The following is a 16,566-nucleotide window of genomic DNA, read 5'->3' as shown; positions in this document are numbered from 1 at the left end:
CTGCACAATTGCTAGAGATATGGCAGTCGCGAAGCAACACAAACAGTTCAGAGATGTGTGTGTATATAGACTAATATTATAACAAGAAAAACACTTACCTGTGATTCCTCAACTGTAGTTATAAATACTTACCTTTAGTTTCCTCTGGTCCATGTTAAAAAATGGCAATCCTAAAAAAATCAAAACATGGCATGTTGGGAATGCCTTCCTCCAAAACAATCAAGTGCTACTCATCTCTACACGTCTTACCTCCTCGACAATTCGCGCGCCTCAACCTGGACAGCGATATTATGAAACGTTGGCAAATTTTGCAATACCAGAGCTGCAACAATGTGGGTGCCTTCAGAATACCATATTCATGCAAGATAGTGCACCATTAAGGCAACATTTTACAGACGAATGGGTCATCAGCCATTGTTTCCAGACACCTTGGCCACTCCGATCACTGGACCCCACCCTGTGCAACTTCTGGTTGTGGAGTTTTTTGAAGAACCAGGTATATTGGGAAGAATGTTAAACTTTGGCTGATCTGAAGGACAGCATTATTATTAGCCATATGGTGCAAGGAAGCCTGAAGCTTATGCTGCACCAGCCAAAAAAAAATTCCCCGAGTTATCCCGAGAGAGAGAGAGAGAGAGAGAGAGAGAGAGAGAAGTAGAAAGGAATCATCAAGAAAGAGAAAAATGATGATATTCAGCTCAGGACCCTGGGTGTGCCAAGCCTATACTCACCACACGTGAGCCCCTTAGACACCATGTGCTGACTATTCCAGTTGACACGTTACGTTCTGCTGTAGAAAATGCTGTTCTTCGAATGTAAACTGTTGTTGACCAAAATGGAGGACACATAGAACAATTGTAGTGCTGTTCAAGTGATTTTTATTGCCATATAGCGACAAATTTTGAAAGTAATTTTTTTTTCCAATAAATGGCAAGTACATTCTTTATTGTACCTGTTGTCCAAATTTCTCTTTAGTACAAGCCTTAGAACTCACTCGAGCCCTCTACACAGGGATACTTTAATTTTAACAATCCTGTATTTTAAAATTGCTTCATTTTTGATTTAATTACCATCAGACCTGTGTTTAACGAACTTCTTTATAGCAAAATTTTTGAATTCTTTTTTGGTAATTACATATAAAATAGTTTCCATAGAACAAAGAAAATTTCCATGTAACGAACAGATTACGAGACTACTTTGTATGCTTTGTTCCCACCTCTGGCGTTTAGGCAATTTAAGCAATTAGAGAAGACAAATTAAGGGTTAAAGGGATTACTGTTCCACAGTGTAAGTGGAATGTAAAACCTATCAGGCATATTCCCGACACGGATAATAGCTACTGGTAAATCTGTGTTCTTTGTTTAAAATAAAAATTTTGTTAAAAGAAATACTGCATTATCTTTGTATGTGCTACTTATGATGCCAGAAATTGTGATTTTGTGAGAGTGAAAAAAATTATAAATTCGGGATTTATAATCACTTACAGAAAAAACTATCAGGGAGGAACAGTGTTTTACAAATTTCAAAAATAACAGAGCAAATCCAATTACAAATTTCTGTGACATATGGCCCATTTTGTGACATCACACCTCAGAGCATTTTGGTTTGTCCTCCAGTGCTAGCCAGTTGCTGAGTTTGTAATTGTACTTTGCTTGAATTGCACAAGTGTGAGTAGTCGCAGGTTAAAAGAAACAAAAGTGTAATTCAAATTTTATTATTCAGTTGTTTCGTTTCCACATTAAAAAAGTCAGTTTTAATAAATTGTTATATAATATTGGTGTAAATATATGATAGTTTACCCATAAAATTAATTACATAAGTAGTGTAACGGCATCGTTTGATTTTATATCATATTGTGACTACCTTCACAACGAGTTACCAGGTATTGCACTACTTCGAATAAATAACGCTTCTCTAGTAGAGGAGACTACTGTTATTTATTCTCAGTGGGCACCACCACCCAGATGCGTTTCGGAGCTTGTTGGCTCACTCATTGGTGGGTGGGCAGGTACCTTGATAATGCAGACATGCCATCAACTTCGCAACCATGATGGTATGTCTGCATTAATAGAATATTATCCAAATATAGAAATAGTGTTATGAATTTTTCTTACCCTGCCTGTAACAGGTCCTTCAAAGAGAAAAATTCAATTGAAATAATACACCTTCATTACATATTTTTAGTTTATGTTATATTAAAAGTACTATATTTTACATTTTGTTTCTATGGTTTTATACTAGATATATATACTATCTGATTTTTCAATTTCTTTGTAGTTATACGTACTTTCTTTGTAGTTTATATAGAAATAAATTCTCTGCAGATATAAACGAATATTTATAAGTTTCTTTTTCTTTTGTTATATTCATTGTATTATTTAAATTATTTTATTAATAAATATATGCAAATCAGATCGTTGCAATAGTAATTTTTTTAAATTACTAAAGATTGACTACCTACATATAATGGGTGCGTACGTATAACACTTTTACCCAGGTGTAGGATTGCCTAGTTCTGCTCTGATCTCACCATTTGAGTTTCCCGTCTTTGGACCCTTTCAAGAAGCTCAATATCTTTTTTTCAGATGTGTCCATACTTGAACATAGTATTCCAAATGTGGTCTTACAATTGCCTTATACAGTGGGATTATGACCTCTTATCTCTACAGGATAACTCAATAAATCATTGATAGAACACCAGCTTTCCTGGCTGCTTGAATATGTGCCACAGGCTATAACCTCAGAGGAAATCACCTGCATCCATTTCTGTCTGAGCCTTGCAAATATTGGGTTGAGAATTTTGACTTGATCTTGTATTAACTGTTATTAAAGTAAAGAATTATAAAAATATTACAGTATACTCAATACAAGTAATAGTTATAATACAACAATATACTCATAAGAATACTCTAATACTAATTCTGTAATATGGAATTGTGTGCTGATTGAAAAACACCAAAAAAGTTATCTAAAAAAAATTCACCTTAAATGCATGTGCACTTATGAACAGACATGTTCACACCATTCAGAAGCCAAGACTAGTTTTTAGTTCAAAAGAACCCTAGGACTGAATTGTTATGTGTCGACCTTAAGTATGCTTCACAGACATTTTTTGAATTTGTTCTTTTATCTGCATTGTTGTATCATAATTTTTTAAATGAATTGAAATTGTATTACAAAATGAACTCCTGATAAATTTATCAGATTAATAATATATCACACACAATTTTAAATATATATATATGGTAATTTCAAAAATTTTAGGATTATTTATGTTATATAGTATTGCAATGAAATAGATATTTGAATTGAATCTGAATTTTCATTAAAAAGAGAAATGTTAAATTTTAGGTCAGGCGTTGCGCACACCCAGCAATCTGAAGAAACTAGAGTATGGTACAAGAAGGATGGAAAATGGCAGAACATACACTTTCATCGTTCAGGTTCTGCCTCTTCTCCCTTTGCTGCCGCCCATAAATAGAGAGTGATTATCCAGAATTTTCCTTGGCCATAAGGCTACTTATTAGCTGTCTGAATCAGTGGAATCACCCCATTCCCTCATCCATTTTGGAGTCAGCATTGAAGTCTTTCTTGCGAACTTTTTGCTAATTTCTCCTTCCCTCCTTGGGTAAAAATAATAATGATGACAAGATAAACCAGGACTGCTTGCTTCAGCTACATATCATGAGCACCAGAGTGGCTGTGGCATAAATGAAAGGCAGGGACTGACTTTGCCAGCATTTCCTTTTCATCTTTATACTGCTTGTATAGAATAAAAATTTCTTTATATATTTATTATATATATATATATATATATATATGTATATACACACACACACACATCCCTACCCACACACACACACTATAGATAGATATATATATATATATATATATATATATATATATGTGTAATATACACATACATACAAATGGTGGCAGAGAGGGAGAAAAAAAAAAAAAAAAAACTTAACAGGTTGTACATTAAGTTACTCATTCAAAATAAGTGTGCTACTTTTATAGTGGTGTTAATATTACATGCTCTTTGTTTATGTCTAGTCATTGTAGTATTGGAATTTAAAAAGTGTAATGGCATTTTACAGTAATAGAAATAATTATTTTGTCTTATTTTATATATTTTAAATGGTGTGAAGTGAATATTTCTTATATCTCCTCCTCTTTATTTTTAAGCCATACATTTTACTCAAAATTTATAGTGATCACCATGAAACAGCAACCTTGTAACATTTTTAATGTGCTTATTTTTTCCTCCTAAAATTGCAATGTGTCTTTTCAAAGTAGATTGCATAAGACCATATTTATATATTTGTGTGTTTTGCAAAATATTTTCATAGGAAATTTCCAGATCTTGTGTTTATTTTCTAAAAATATTGACAAAATGTCTGCTTATGAAGGAACAATTTTATGTACAGTTTATTTGATTTGCCTTATAAGCATTATTTTATGAAACTCCTGCATACTTTTTAGGTATGAATTTTAGAAATTACATAGTAGTTGGTGCTAGGGTAGTGAAATATCTCAGGGACATTTCTTTTCTTATAGATATGCAGGTCTGTACAGGTAGTGCAGAGTGAAAAACCCAAGGACGCCTAACTGAGCCAAGTTCACCGAGAGACATCTACTAAACTAATTCTTGGAAATATTAAGGTGTATCTCTTTCGTATCTTTACTTGTCTTTGCATTTTCTCATGATGTATCCATGCTAGATAACTAAATTCCCCAAATAGTCTTAACTTTGGGGTGATGACACTGGTGACATACCTGGCAGCTCTTTAGAGGGTTGAAAAGGTGAATTTCATTGCCAAGTCTTTTTTTGCTCTGCTTACATGTGATGTGTGCAAGGAGCCAACAGTTTGCAAATTTGCTGGTTCTTATAAACATTTCGAATATTTTCCTTGAAAAGAATTGTGATCAGCATTCCTCCTCACTGTTTGTCAGTTTTCTCTTGATGTCAGTTTTATCATCTTCCAGAAAACCAACTTATTTTAATGGTTGGCAAAGTCCTTTCCCTTCTAAGATCAACTTTATGAATGTTGGTTACATGTAGCATGAGGTAAATGAATTTGCTCAAGGATGAAATGTCTCTGCTAGAAGCAAGCATTGCAATTTCTAAGTCACTACTTCTAATGAAACTTTTATCTTCTAGTCAGTTATGGGTGGCATCTGGATGAAGGTAGTATTACAAACTACAATAGTGAAAAAAATTAATATTTTATAAAGTAATTACATATCGAGGAACTATTTATGATGTTTTGTTTTTAATCTGGTTTCTGCTATAGTTTCCATTGAAATTTCAGACTGTCACAGTATTAATAAAGTTTCAACTTTCATTATAGAAAATAAAAAAAAGTACATTCGTAAGTAGCCAATGCACTATCTGTGTTATTATAAGCTGATCACTTCCATAGTAGTAGTAGTAGATTATAAAAAGGGTTATGAAAACTCTGAAATACTTACCTTTGAGGCAAAAGTAATTTATTTGGATACTGTTTAATTCTACCTCAGTTATTTTTCTTTTTGTGTGTGTGAGAGAGAGAGAGAGAGAGAGAGAGAGAGAGAGAGAGAGAGAATGTTTGTGTGAGCATGCACCAGGGGATATATGCTTGATAGGAATGTAAATTACATTTGCTGGTAATCATGGCTGGTAATCGTGTCCAAAATTGCAATAGTGACTTCTGAAGTCACTTGACATGTTTAACATGGGAGAAGATGAAGTTGGACTATATGCAGATTGTTCCTTTATATATACATACGTGCATAAGTACATACATACATACCATAAATACTTTTAATATTGTGATAAAAGTTTATCTTTGCTTCAAAAAAAAAAAAAAAAAAATTAAGAGTGGAGAGGAGAGCAAATGGTGTTAACGTGAATGTGAGTCTTTAGCACATGAACAAAATATTGTATACAGAAAAGTGCTATATCAGTTGGAGTCAAAATAAAAAAAAAAAAAAAAATGGACTCGAAAAGCTTTAACAAAAGTTTCAGATAAGGATTGACTGGCTGTGATCTTAACAGCTGCCTTCCTGGTAAGATGAGCTCTTTTTTCAAGTTGTTAGATGCCAATCTGATTGTTAATTAATAGTGTTGTGGTGTATGTAATATTTTGTATTTTACTATTATAGTAGACTTCACAGTTTATGTTGTGATATATTTAAACATATGAAATGTGTTTTTCATAGGTGTTGAAACCAATTGTCAGATTAGTGCCATTTTCCTCAACCGTGACGTTAAAAATATAAATAAATCTGATTCACTCAGTGATAACTGAATGTATGACTTGTTTTTGAGAACTAGACATCTTTTTGGAAAGAAAAAAAACTAAAAAAAAAAAAAAAAAAAAATCTCTCCTCAAATTTTTGCTTTTTTTATTTCTTGTTTAATTTATATATTTTTCCAGATTCTTTTTTTTTTTTTTTTTTTTTTTTTTCCCTATGTGAAGAAAAAATTACTCTTGGTGTTTCATTTTATGAAAAGGGAAAAAAAACTTAAAAACTAGTTTATGTAAAAATCACCTTTATTTACTATGTATTCAAGCAATCAGGGTAGAAAAACTGTGTTCCTTCCTCCACAACTTCTGGAAAATATTTAATTTATGTTGTTAACATGTTAATTGAAATTTATTGATATATGCTTTTTTGCATTTATTTATTAAATAATCAAACGTATTTATCCACACTTCTATTTTTTTGGTACTTCGAACTAACTTTTCTCCACTGCATTATCATGATGCAAATTTCAGCTAAGATCATTTTATTGTATATTCAGCTTCTCTGCTTCAAAATATCATTTAGCAGATATAGAAATTAATTTCTTGTATTAATCTTTGGATTTCTTCTATCCCATATGATTAAAATGTAACCAAATTCTAACCATAATTCATTTTATGATTAATCTTTCACAATTAGGATTACTGCCAACATTTTAGCCTGTTATGTTGTAATATGTACATAGTTTGAAGCTGGGTAATCATATATATAAAATACATATAATGTATATATAAAAGAAACACCTAAACGTTATGACTCAGTCAATTAATAATGTTAACTGAATAAGTTTTCTTTTTTTTTTTTTTGTTTGATATAATTTATAGAATTTTTGCTATGGATATTAAGGTGATATTTTCACAATATCTAAACAGAAAATATTAGATTTTTTCAGAATAATAAAAATAAATAAAGTTTATTATCTAAGAGAACTTTCTTATATATAAATAAAATTTCTGCACCTTCAAATTTTGCAAACTGTCTTATATTACATAACACCTCAATCAACATCTTATACTAGAAGTACATTACTTTTAAAACTGCATTCTTATATCACTAAATGAAAGGAATTTATTTTTATGGAACAGCTAAAAAAAATATTTGATTTAAATGATAGCATTATCTGTATTAACAATCAGGCTCAGCAGGACAGTAAAATACTGTTTAAGTTAGGTTTGGTGCTTAATAAAATATACATTCTCAGTATAAAATAAAAATGCTTCATTTAAAATGTTAAATTATTTAAAATTTGCAAAACAATTCTTTAGAAAAAATTGTTTTGCAAATTTATATTATTTGATAATTCTAAATTTTAGCTAAAAATCATCGTGCAATAACTCTTGGTAACAGTAAATTCTTTCAATTTATTTTTATACATTGTAAAGCCCCTTTTTACAATGCTTATTTTATTTATTAATTCACTTGCTTTCTATTATTTCTTTTAAAGTTAAAACTACATTGCAACATTTTTAACTGTAATGGAGGTAATCGGCAAAAAAGCAGGATACTATTTCAACACAGTTACTGAAATAGTTTTTCTTTTGTGACTGTCTGGGGGGCACTTGTTTTAATCTCAACAGAGCATGGGCATTTTACAAATTACTACATTTATCGAAGGCAAAATTTGAATTAAAATTTGAATTTTTGAAATTAAAATTTGAATTATTGAATTTAAAAAAAAAATGCTTGTTTAATACATCTGAGATTAACATTTGGTAAACTATTGCCCTTCTTGCTGTTTACGTTACACAGGTTTGAGGATGTTTGTAAGGATTTATTATGGGACTGGTAAAAATCCAATCCATTACTTAATGAAGAGCAAATGTTATTAATTCATCAGCAGTCACAAAAAAGGATTTTCTTTCTATATGCATGCATGGTCATTTTGACTGCACATTTGTGCATTTCAAAAATCAGCATAAACTCAATTGTTCATTTTTTTGATGCCACCCTTATTTTTAATCTTTTCTGAACACAACTAAAAAATCCATCTTTTATATTAAAAGCATATTTGAAATTAATTTCAGTTAAAACTCCGTTTAAATCTGATAGTGAGTGAAATGCTAATTCAAACCTGTTCTGGATGTTTACCTCTCAATAACAGGAGCACTCACTGCATGAAACACAGGGTGACAGATTTCAGACAATACTTCAATGTCACAAAGCCAGAGCGCATTACTGATTGGAGGAAAGCAGACATCGGTAAAGCCAGTTTCATGATAACATGATAATGTTAGATGCCACTCAACACATGTATATAATTAGGTTTAGCATAATTGCTGAATTTTATCTAATTCTGTGATAATTAACAGAGATTTCTGGAATTTCATGCAGAAATCTCTGTCAATTATTGCACAGTTAGGAAAACATCTTTTGAAAGTGTTTCAAAAGATGAAGATGAACTGCTGAAATATTGTCTGGGGTCTCATCAACCCTATGTGATGACTAGTTGAGGGTTAAAAGGACTCCTTACAGAAGATTTTGCTGTATATTCTCTAATGAAGTCCGATAATTTTGTTATCTTTCACATATTACTGATAGTTTTTCCACATGGGAATACCAAAAATTATATTCTTTATCATGGAAACAACTTGGTATGCATTTCTGTATGCAATTGGAGGAATTCTTTAGGCTTCTTTGATCAGGACTGTAGTTTGTAAAACCTCAGGCAGTGAGAGCAAAGTTTTTTCCACCCATACAACATGCATATGATGCAACATGTCATGTTATATAATATTAATCCTTAGTAATAAATGCAATGGACAGTTGATAAATCGTTAGATAAATGTTCAGTTTTCATTACATAATCTTTTGTGAACTGGAAGAACAAAGTCTTTTCAGTGGAAAAGGTGACATTAGTGAAATGATAATTTTTTTAGCATCATATGGTTAGACTGATTTAAAGAATCAAAAGGCCAGTTATTAAGCTAGTTAATGGTGAGTAGTTGCCAACTCTACAGATTTATCACAGAGAATCCATCTTTTTACTAAATTGGACCTCTTCTCCACCTTACCATCATAATACAGGGTCATTGAAAAAGGTGTCCGTGATTTCTCTTTTAATTATCTTTGGAAATATTCGATCGATTGCCGTGATTGTAGCAGCAAGCAGTGTAGTAATTCACTAAGTTTTATTTGACACCAACAATGACCTTGGATGTACCGTGAGTGTGCGCAGAATGACTCCTATGCGCACCGCCTCAGTAAGATGGCTGTGCAACAGAAAGCTCAGTGTGTGTTGTGGTACACTGAATTTCAATACCAGCATATGTCGGTATTGACATTACACTATTATGACAGATTTAGTTCGGCATACCACAACACACACCATGCTTTCTGTTACACATCCATCTTACTAATACTGACTGAGACGGTGTGCGTAGGAGTCATTCTGCACACACTCACGGTGCATCCAAGGTCATTGTTGAGGTATCAAATAAAACTTAGTAAGTTACTACACTGTTTGCTGCTACGATCACAGCAATCGATCAAATATTTCCAAGGATAATTAAAAGGGAAGTTGTGGACACCTTTTACGATGACCCTGTATAGTTAGTTGCAAAGAATTCTTCTCCATCTTTTTCTTTTCACAAAAAATAGTAAAACTATGTTAAAATTGGAATATTTTTTAAAGGTTTGTAAATTTCTCCTTATTTTCATAGGCTTTTAGCTGAGTTATAAATTGTGGGTAGTCTTGTTCTCTGTGTGTGACCTTTTTTTTCATCATACTAGTAGGATACAAAGCTAATTAACAATATGTCTTTTAGTAAGATGTTAAAGAAATGCAATGTAAAATTTCAGAAGACGCTACAATAATCTAATATACATTAGATTTTCCCACCTATTGTAAAATTTGAAAAAGGTAGCATGTTTGCCTAATCTACTGTAGATGTGAGTTTTCAATTTTACATAGTGGGAAACATGATACAAAGCATAAAGACAATCTGTATTTCATAGTGATAATGACGTGTACATGCTGAATGTATTTGTATCTTTTTTCGTAATTAACAGTAAAACCTCAGTTTTATTGACTAATAGGGGAAGGGGATATTCATTATTGACAAATATCTTAAACAAAAAGGTCCCCCAACCCCAAGATCATTTGTACCCCACATAACTGAAAATTTAAACATTTACTCTTTGGGCAAACACTTTCCACATCGCCTCTGAGAATTTGTCTGGTTCTTCCTTAAAATTATTCAAACTACCCACTTCCACAACAACAGATGGAAGTTTGTTCCAACAAACAACTACCCACTGGCTGAAGGTAATTTCTACACATCTGTCCTGCTACGATTATTCTTCAATTTAAATTGATGTCGCCTCATACAGTCTGAGCAGGAGAGAGGAAGGGGATACCACCAACATTTAGCTTGCTCAATCATTCAAAGCCTTAAAAAACCTCAGATCCCTTCAAAGGAGCCTGTCCAGATTCTGCAGTTTGCAGGACCAAAGTCTTTCTTCAAAGTGTTTCCCACAGTAATCTTGTTGCTCTTCTCTGCACCCATTCCAAAAGATCCACATCCTTCCTCAGTGTTGAGTTGATATGTTATTAAGGAATTACTGTATATATATGCAGTAAGTTGCATTTGTCAATATCAAAATTTCAGTTGCATACCTGATTGTTGTTAACACTCTGTGAACCATTGTTTCATCTGAAAATTTAAATTTTAATTTAAATTTTCATCTGAAAATTTAAATTAAAATTTAAATTTTCTCAATATCATCAATATCACTATAAACAACAATGGGCCTAAATACTGATTCCTGCAAAATTCTGCTAATAACATTAGTCCAAGAAGAGCAGTGCACTGCTCTTCTTGGACTAATGATAACCACTCTGTCTTTTCTCACTCAACCATCCCTTTATCTGTAAGAGTAACCTGCCCTTACTGCCACATCACTCCAATTTGTAGCAGTCTTTTACATGCAACAGTATCAAAAGCTTTTTTAAAAATTAAGTATATGATGTCAAAATTATTTTTGGCATTCATTTCCTTTCTTACTGCATTAGAGTATCCAATAAGATTGGTTAGACAATACTCCTCTTAATAAATCCATGCTGAAGTTGCTGTATAAAAGCACTCCTGTTTAGTTGGTCCTACTTCTTTAATTAATGACTCCATTATTTTTCCTGGGACAGAAGACAAGCTAACAAAGCTTACCTCTTTTTCTATGTCCCTTAATATAATTTGATAGAGCCCATCAAGCTGCAGGTGCCTTGTTTATTTTAGCTTCAACAGTTTCTTTTCAACTTTCTTCTTGGTTATCTCAAAATCATTTAGCTCCCTGTTAGAATTTGATACATTTTTGGAATCCCCATGTGTGAACATAGATACAAAATATCTATTCAGTTTATCAATGACCTGAGCAGGACTGTCATCAGTTACACCTTTCTTATCTAATAGACTAATGAGAGGACCCCTTTTTTTCTAGTGTTTCCACAAGTAAAGAAGTCTTTGCTAATTTTCTCCACCAGAGACTTCTAGTAATCTGCCATAGCTTGCCTAACCCTCTTTGTTGCTTGATCATAGACTAGTTTATATCTATGGTAGGTTTCTAGGTTGCCTGAAAATTTATAAGTATCACAAACATTTTTCTTCTCTGCCACGAGTCTTGTCAGTTTATATGGCATTCATTTGGGTCTAAGCCTTGAATACTATCTCGTAATTGATATAAAAGCCTAATAGTATCTGCAATTAATTTTTTGAATACTTCCTATTTAGAATTTGACCACTGACGTTGGTAACAGCATCAGTCACTCCCACTGAACCAATGCAGTCACATTTATGAAGGACTGAGAGGTGGCAACTGAAGTTTAACATTGACAAATATTAAAGGGGTAAACTGCATATGGGTAGTAGTAATCCCAGAGTAAAATATATATACTGTGTGGTACTACACACAGGGTGGCAGAGAATGAAAAAGACCGGGAGGTAATTGCACAGTCATATATGAAGTTTTCTAAGCAGTGCAGACAGTCTGCAAGAGTAGCTCATTGTGTCTTGTCAATGAAATATAGGAATTTTTCTAGCAGGGATGAGAAGGTGATTATCCCCTGGTATAAGGCAATGGTCAGGCCACACCTGGAGGCCTCATTTTAGGAAGGATGTAGAGCTGCTTGAATGAGTACAGAGAAGGGCAACGAGATTGGTGAATGGAACAAAGGGTTGCCCTTACAAAGAAAGACTTAAGTTCTGCAAACTGCAGTGTCTGGAGACTATGCACCTGCAAGGTGATCTGATTGAGGTGTATAAGGCCTTGAATGGTTTGAGCAGGCTCAATGCTGATGGGATTCTTCCTCTTGCCCAGATTAGTCACCTGAGGGGACATAAATTCAAATTGAGGAAAGACAGTTGTAAAATAGATGTGTGGAAATTGCCTTTAGCCAGATGGTAGTTGATTGCCTAAATAAATTTAAGGCTGAGCTGGACAGGCATTTGGAACAAATGGAGGGGTGAAATGAGAGTGGGTTTTTTTTTGGCCGATACTGCATAAGCTTGCTTTCTTGCATCGTATGCCTCTACTAAAACTAATGCTAAGTTGACAGCTTAAATAAATTCAAGGCAGAACTAGAGAAACATTTGAAGTTTAATGAATGGGTGAAATGAGAAGGGTTTTTTTTTTTTTTTTTTTGAATGATGCTATATAAGTTTGCTTTCTTGCATCATATGCCTCTCTATTAATGCTAATAGCTCTTCCCTTTGTCCTTGACATTAATTACATCCCAAAGTAATTAATCCACACACTGTGATCAAATTCCACCTAGTAGTTCTTTTAGCTACAGATTCTTAAGCATGAAGAGTTGCAACTAATAATCAGATCAAGAGTATTGCCAAATAATCTTGATCACTTTGTCTACAAAAGGGTAATACATCAAGGTAACACCTATTCCAGTGTCTTTAATAATATTATACTTTCGGCTTTTATTTGTATTGCAGTTATATATATTCTTTTAACATGGTGACCTATTCCTACTGGTAACCCAATACCTACTTTTTATTGCTATTACCTTGGCCTGGTGCATTATAGCCTTTGAGTTTCTGACGGGTCAGAAACTCGAATCAAACTGAACTGATCACGCATGTTGACTGTATGTACTGCCTTAGATTCCATTGTGCATACCCCCCCTCAATCCTGTCTGTTCTTTCTGTACTTATTGTATTAACCATATTTAAATTCTGCAGTCCTTACCTGAGTGGTACAATGTTTTTCCAATATTCCTGCAGTGTCCGCATGTGACGACCCAATACTTCAAATTCATAAAATTTGTTTACTATACTTCTAGCATTAGTTATTATAAACTATAAAAGGAAACCTCACACCTTCATGTAGGATCAGAATTCTCTCAACACTCACGTTGGAAGGATTATGTGGTTATATAATTATACGAATAAATGTCCCATATTTAATATTAAAATCAATTATAAAAATTACATTATTATTATTATTAGCCATATGGTACAAGGAAGCCTGTGGCTTATGCTGCACCAGCCAAAAAAAAAAAATTCCCGAGTTACCCCCTGTGTGTGTGTGTGAGAGAGAGAGAAGTAGAAAGGCATCACCAAGAAAGAGAAGAATGATGATATCCAAGCCAAGCTCAGGACCCTGGGTTTGCCAAGCCCATACTCACCAGATGTGAGCCCCAGGGGTAATTAAAATTATATAAATAAATACTTATTAAAAGATTATCATGCATTCAATTCTCATCCCCAACATAGCACATCAGGAAAAGCCAGAAGTCAACAGCCATCACAACACCCTCAAAAAACCAAAATCAATACGACATTTTAACATGAGAACTGAAAACAATTGTCGGATTTATCCTTAAAAAGCAGGTTAAATATCTAAAATTATAAAATTGTCTAAACTTCTTATAAGAGACCAAACTTATTCAGATACACTCCATGCTCACAAGAAGTAAAGTGCTTTTTGCGAATGATACACACCTATTTTTATATTTAAATCTACAGACTACCTGATACGAGATTATTTTTACTAAACAAATGTGCGAATTAAGGTTCACAAATGCACGTGAAAGTGCATGAGTCCGAGATAGTATACGGCCTACAAATATTTATGGAATTTGCATTTATTGCCTTTACCACAGATTCTGATGAAATATGTTTAATCATTTCATATTGGATATCATCTGGCTTAACAGTGCTCACCTGCATGCATCACGAATGTGCAAATTGACACTTTTTACCTAAATGCATCCTTGAAGTTGTTTCGTGGTCACCTACACCCTGCCAAAGACTTGTGTATTTCAAGGTCAAGTGGTTAAAAATGTTAGATGCATTTTCACTTATCTGTGAAAAAAACTTCTCACCATCAGGGCCATACTTATAAATAGGTGCTAGTGCCAGGCTAGTGATAGAGGGGGGCCTCATGAGGCCTCTGTAATCAACTTTTTAACTCAATTTCTTTTTTATATATTTTTCTTTATATTTATTTCTATAAATATATTTAATTTATTTCTATATATATATATTCGACCAAATAGTCCAATTAAGGCAAATAGCTTAATAAACTGTATTATTAAATTCACATATTATAAGAGGTAATAATCTTAATGGAAAATAACTGCATAATGTCCTTCCCTAACTATATTATACCTTAATCTTTGCCACTGGCTATGAACCCAAGAAAGCTTTTGATTCTCAGTAGATATGTTAGAGAGGCGGTTGTAAATGTGTTAACACCACTAAATTGTGAAATGTTAATCCTTTTAGCTCTTAATTCATGCTTTCTGCAGCAGCAGCAGCTCTATTGCCTAACAGCCAGAGGTGTGAAAAATGTGTACTCAGGTCTCAAAATCTATTTGAAACTATTTTAATTGGACCATCCATGCATTTGAGAATCTATATAAGCTGAGACGTGAAAATTGTAACATTTGGTTTAATTGTTGATGTCCTAAGTCAAAATGCGATATGTTCTGTTGTAACAGAAAATTTAAATATATCTATGTAATGTTTCATTATCTATTGTGACTGTGGCATACGTTTCCCTTATTGAAAGTTTTTTGGTTTCTCGCTCTTAAAATATGAATTGATTCAAGTGTTAATTTTTTATATTGAATCAATATCATTATCAGTTATATTACTCTTAAGCTTGTTACTATAACTCATTTGAATTAAAAATCTGAAATTGTCAATAAACAATGAATTACATGAAGTAGTAATTAAAACAACTTTTTTTTTTTTTTTTTTTTTTTTTGTTAGTTGCTGGTGCATCGGCTTCTGTGGCCATATTGTACCTCCCAAGGGTTTTGCATTTTCTACTCTGATCCAAGTCGGGATTTGAACCCGTGACTTTGGGTTGAAAGGCAGGGATTTTACCCACCTGGCTAGCCCGGTGGGTAAAATTGGCTAAAACAACGATATATTAATATTTAAAAAGGCATTAATCATAACAGCAGCAACTATGCCAACAAAGAAAATGTTTCAAATATTGAGTATACGAGAATGTACAATATTATTAATGATGGCTTTGATCGACATTTTTTAATGTAGAAACAGTTCTGAAAATATTTCTCACCATGCCTGTGACAAACATAAGTGGTGAACAGTCTTTTTCATCAGATCACATTAATGCTACGTGTGTTTATTTTAAGAGACGTTCAATTTTGGGTCATACCAACACGGAACTAATGAAAAAAATTCAGTCTGGCGAAAATTATTGGCGAGATATTTTAATAAGAATTATTGCTACTGTTCAGCTTTTGAGTAAACTTGGTTTAGGATTTAGGGGTAGTAACGACAAAATTTATCCACAATGTGGTGGTAATTAAGTTAACTAGAATATTTGAGTAAATTTGAAAACTTTTTAAGAAATCACATGGAGATGTACACTAATTGTGGACCCAGCCAAACCAATTATCTTTCACATAAAACCTGTGATGAATTTATACAATTGATGGCAGAAAAAGTTAAATGATGGTTTCTTAAATTCGAGAAGTAAAATATTTTTCTATTATTGTTGATACAACCCCTGACATTAGCCATGTTGATCAATTAGTGCAGAGGTTCCCAAACTTTCTCAGTTCACAGCACCCTTAGTGTCCCAGTAATTTTTTCACGGCACCCCTCAAAAGAAATACCTAACACACTGGTTTTCGACCTTTTAACATATACCTATATAATAATTTTATTCTTTATATAGAGGTACTAAATAAAGATCAATTATAGATCACCACAGAATTAAAAAGATACGTTACAATGGATACCGTACACCTTTTTATAATGAAATAAATGTATAAATTTAAAAAAATAATAA

The 16,566-nt window shown here is 32.8% G+C and overlaps 1 protein-coding gene across 4 annotated transcripts in view; it reads left to right on the top strand.

Moving 5' to 3' along the window:
- LOC150081484 (calcium/calmodulin-dependent protein kinase type II delta chain-like) overlaps positions 1-3,832 on the top strand; it is a 645,695-nt gene extending 641,863 nt beyond the window's left edge. For all 4 annotated transcript variants that reach the window (XM_090379918.1, XM_090379916.1, XM_090379917.1 and 1 more), the window contains exon 20: positions 3,352-3,832. In XM_090379918.1, coding sequence (XP_090236044.1) covers positions 3,352-3,481 — 130 coding nt within the window. In that variant the 3' untranslated portion in view covers positions 3,482-3,832. The remainder of the gene's footprint in view (positions 1-3,351) is intronic.
- Positions 3,833-16,566: the final 12,734 nt, after the last annotated feature.

Source organism: Mastigoproctus giganteus, chromosome 8 (genome assembly GCF_048544385.1).
Source record: "Mastigoproctus giganteus isolate SK-2022 chromosome 8, ASM4854438v1, whole genome shotgun sequence".
Classification (NCBI taxonomy): Eukaryota; Metazoa; Arthropoda; class Arachnida; order Uropygi; family Thelyphonidae; genus Mastigoproctus; species Mastigoproctus giganteus.
This window is presented reverse-complemented; position numbering and strand designations above follow the sequence as displayed.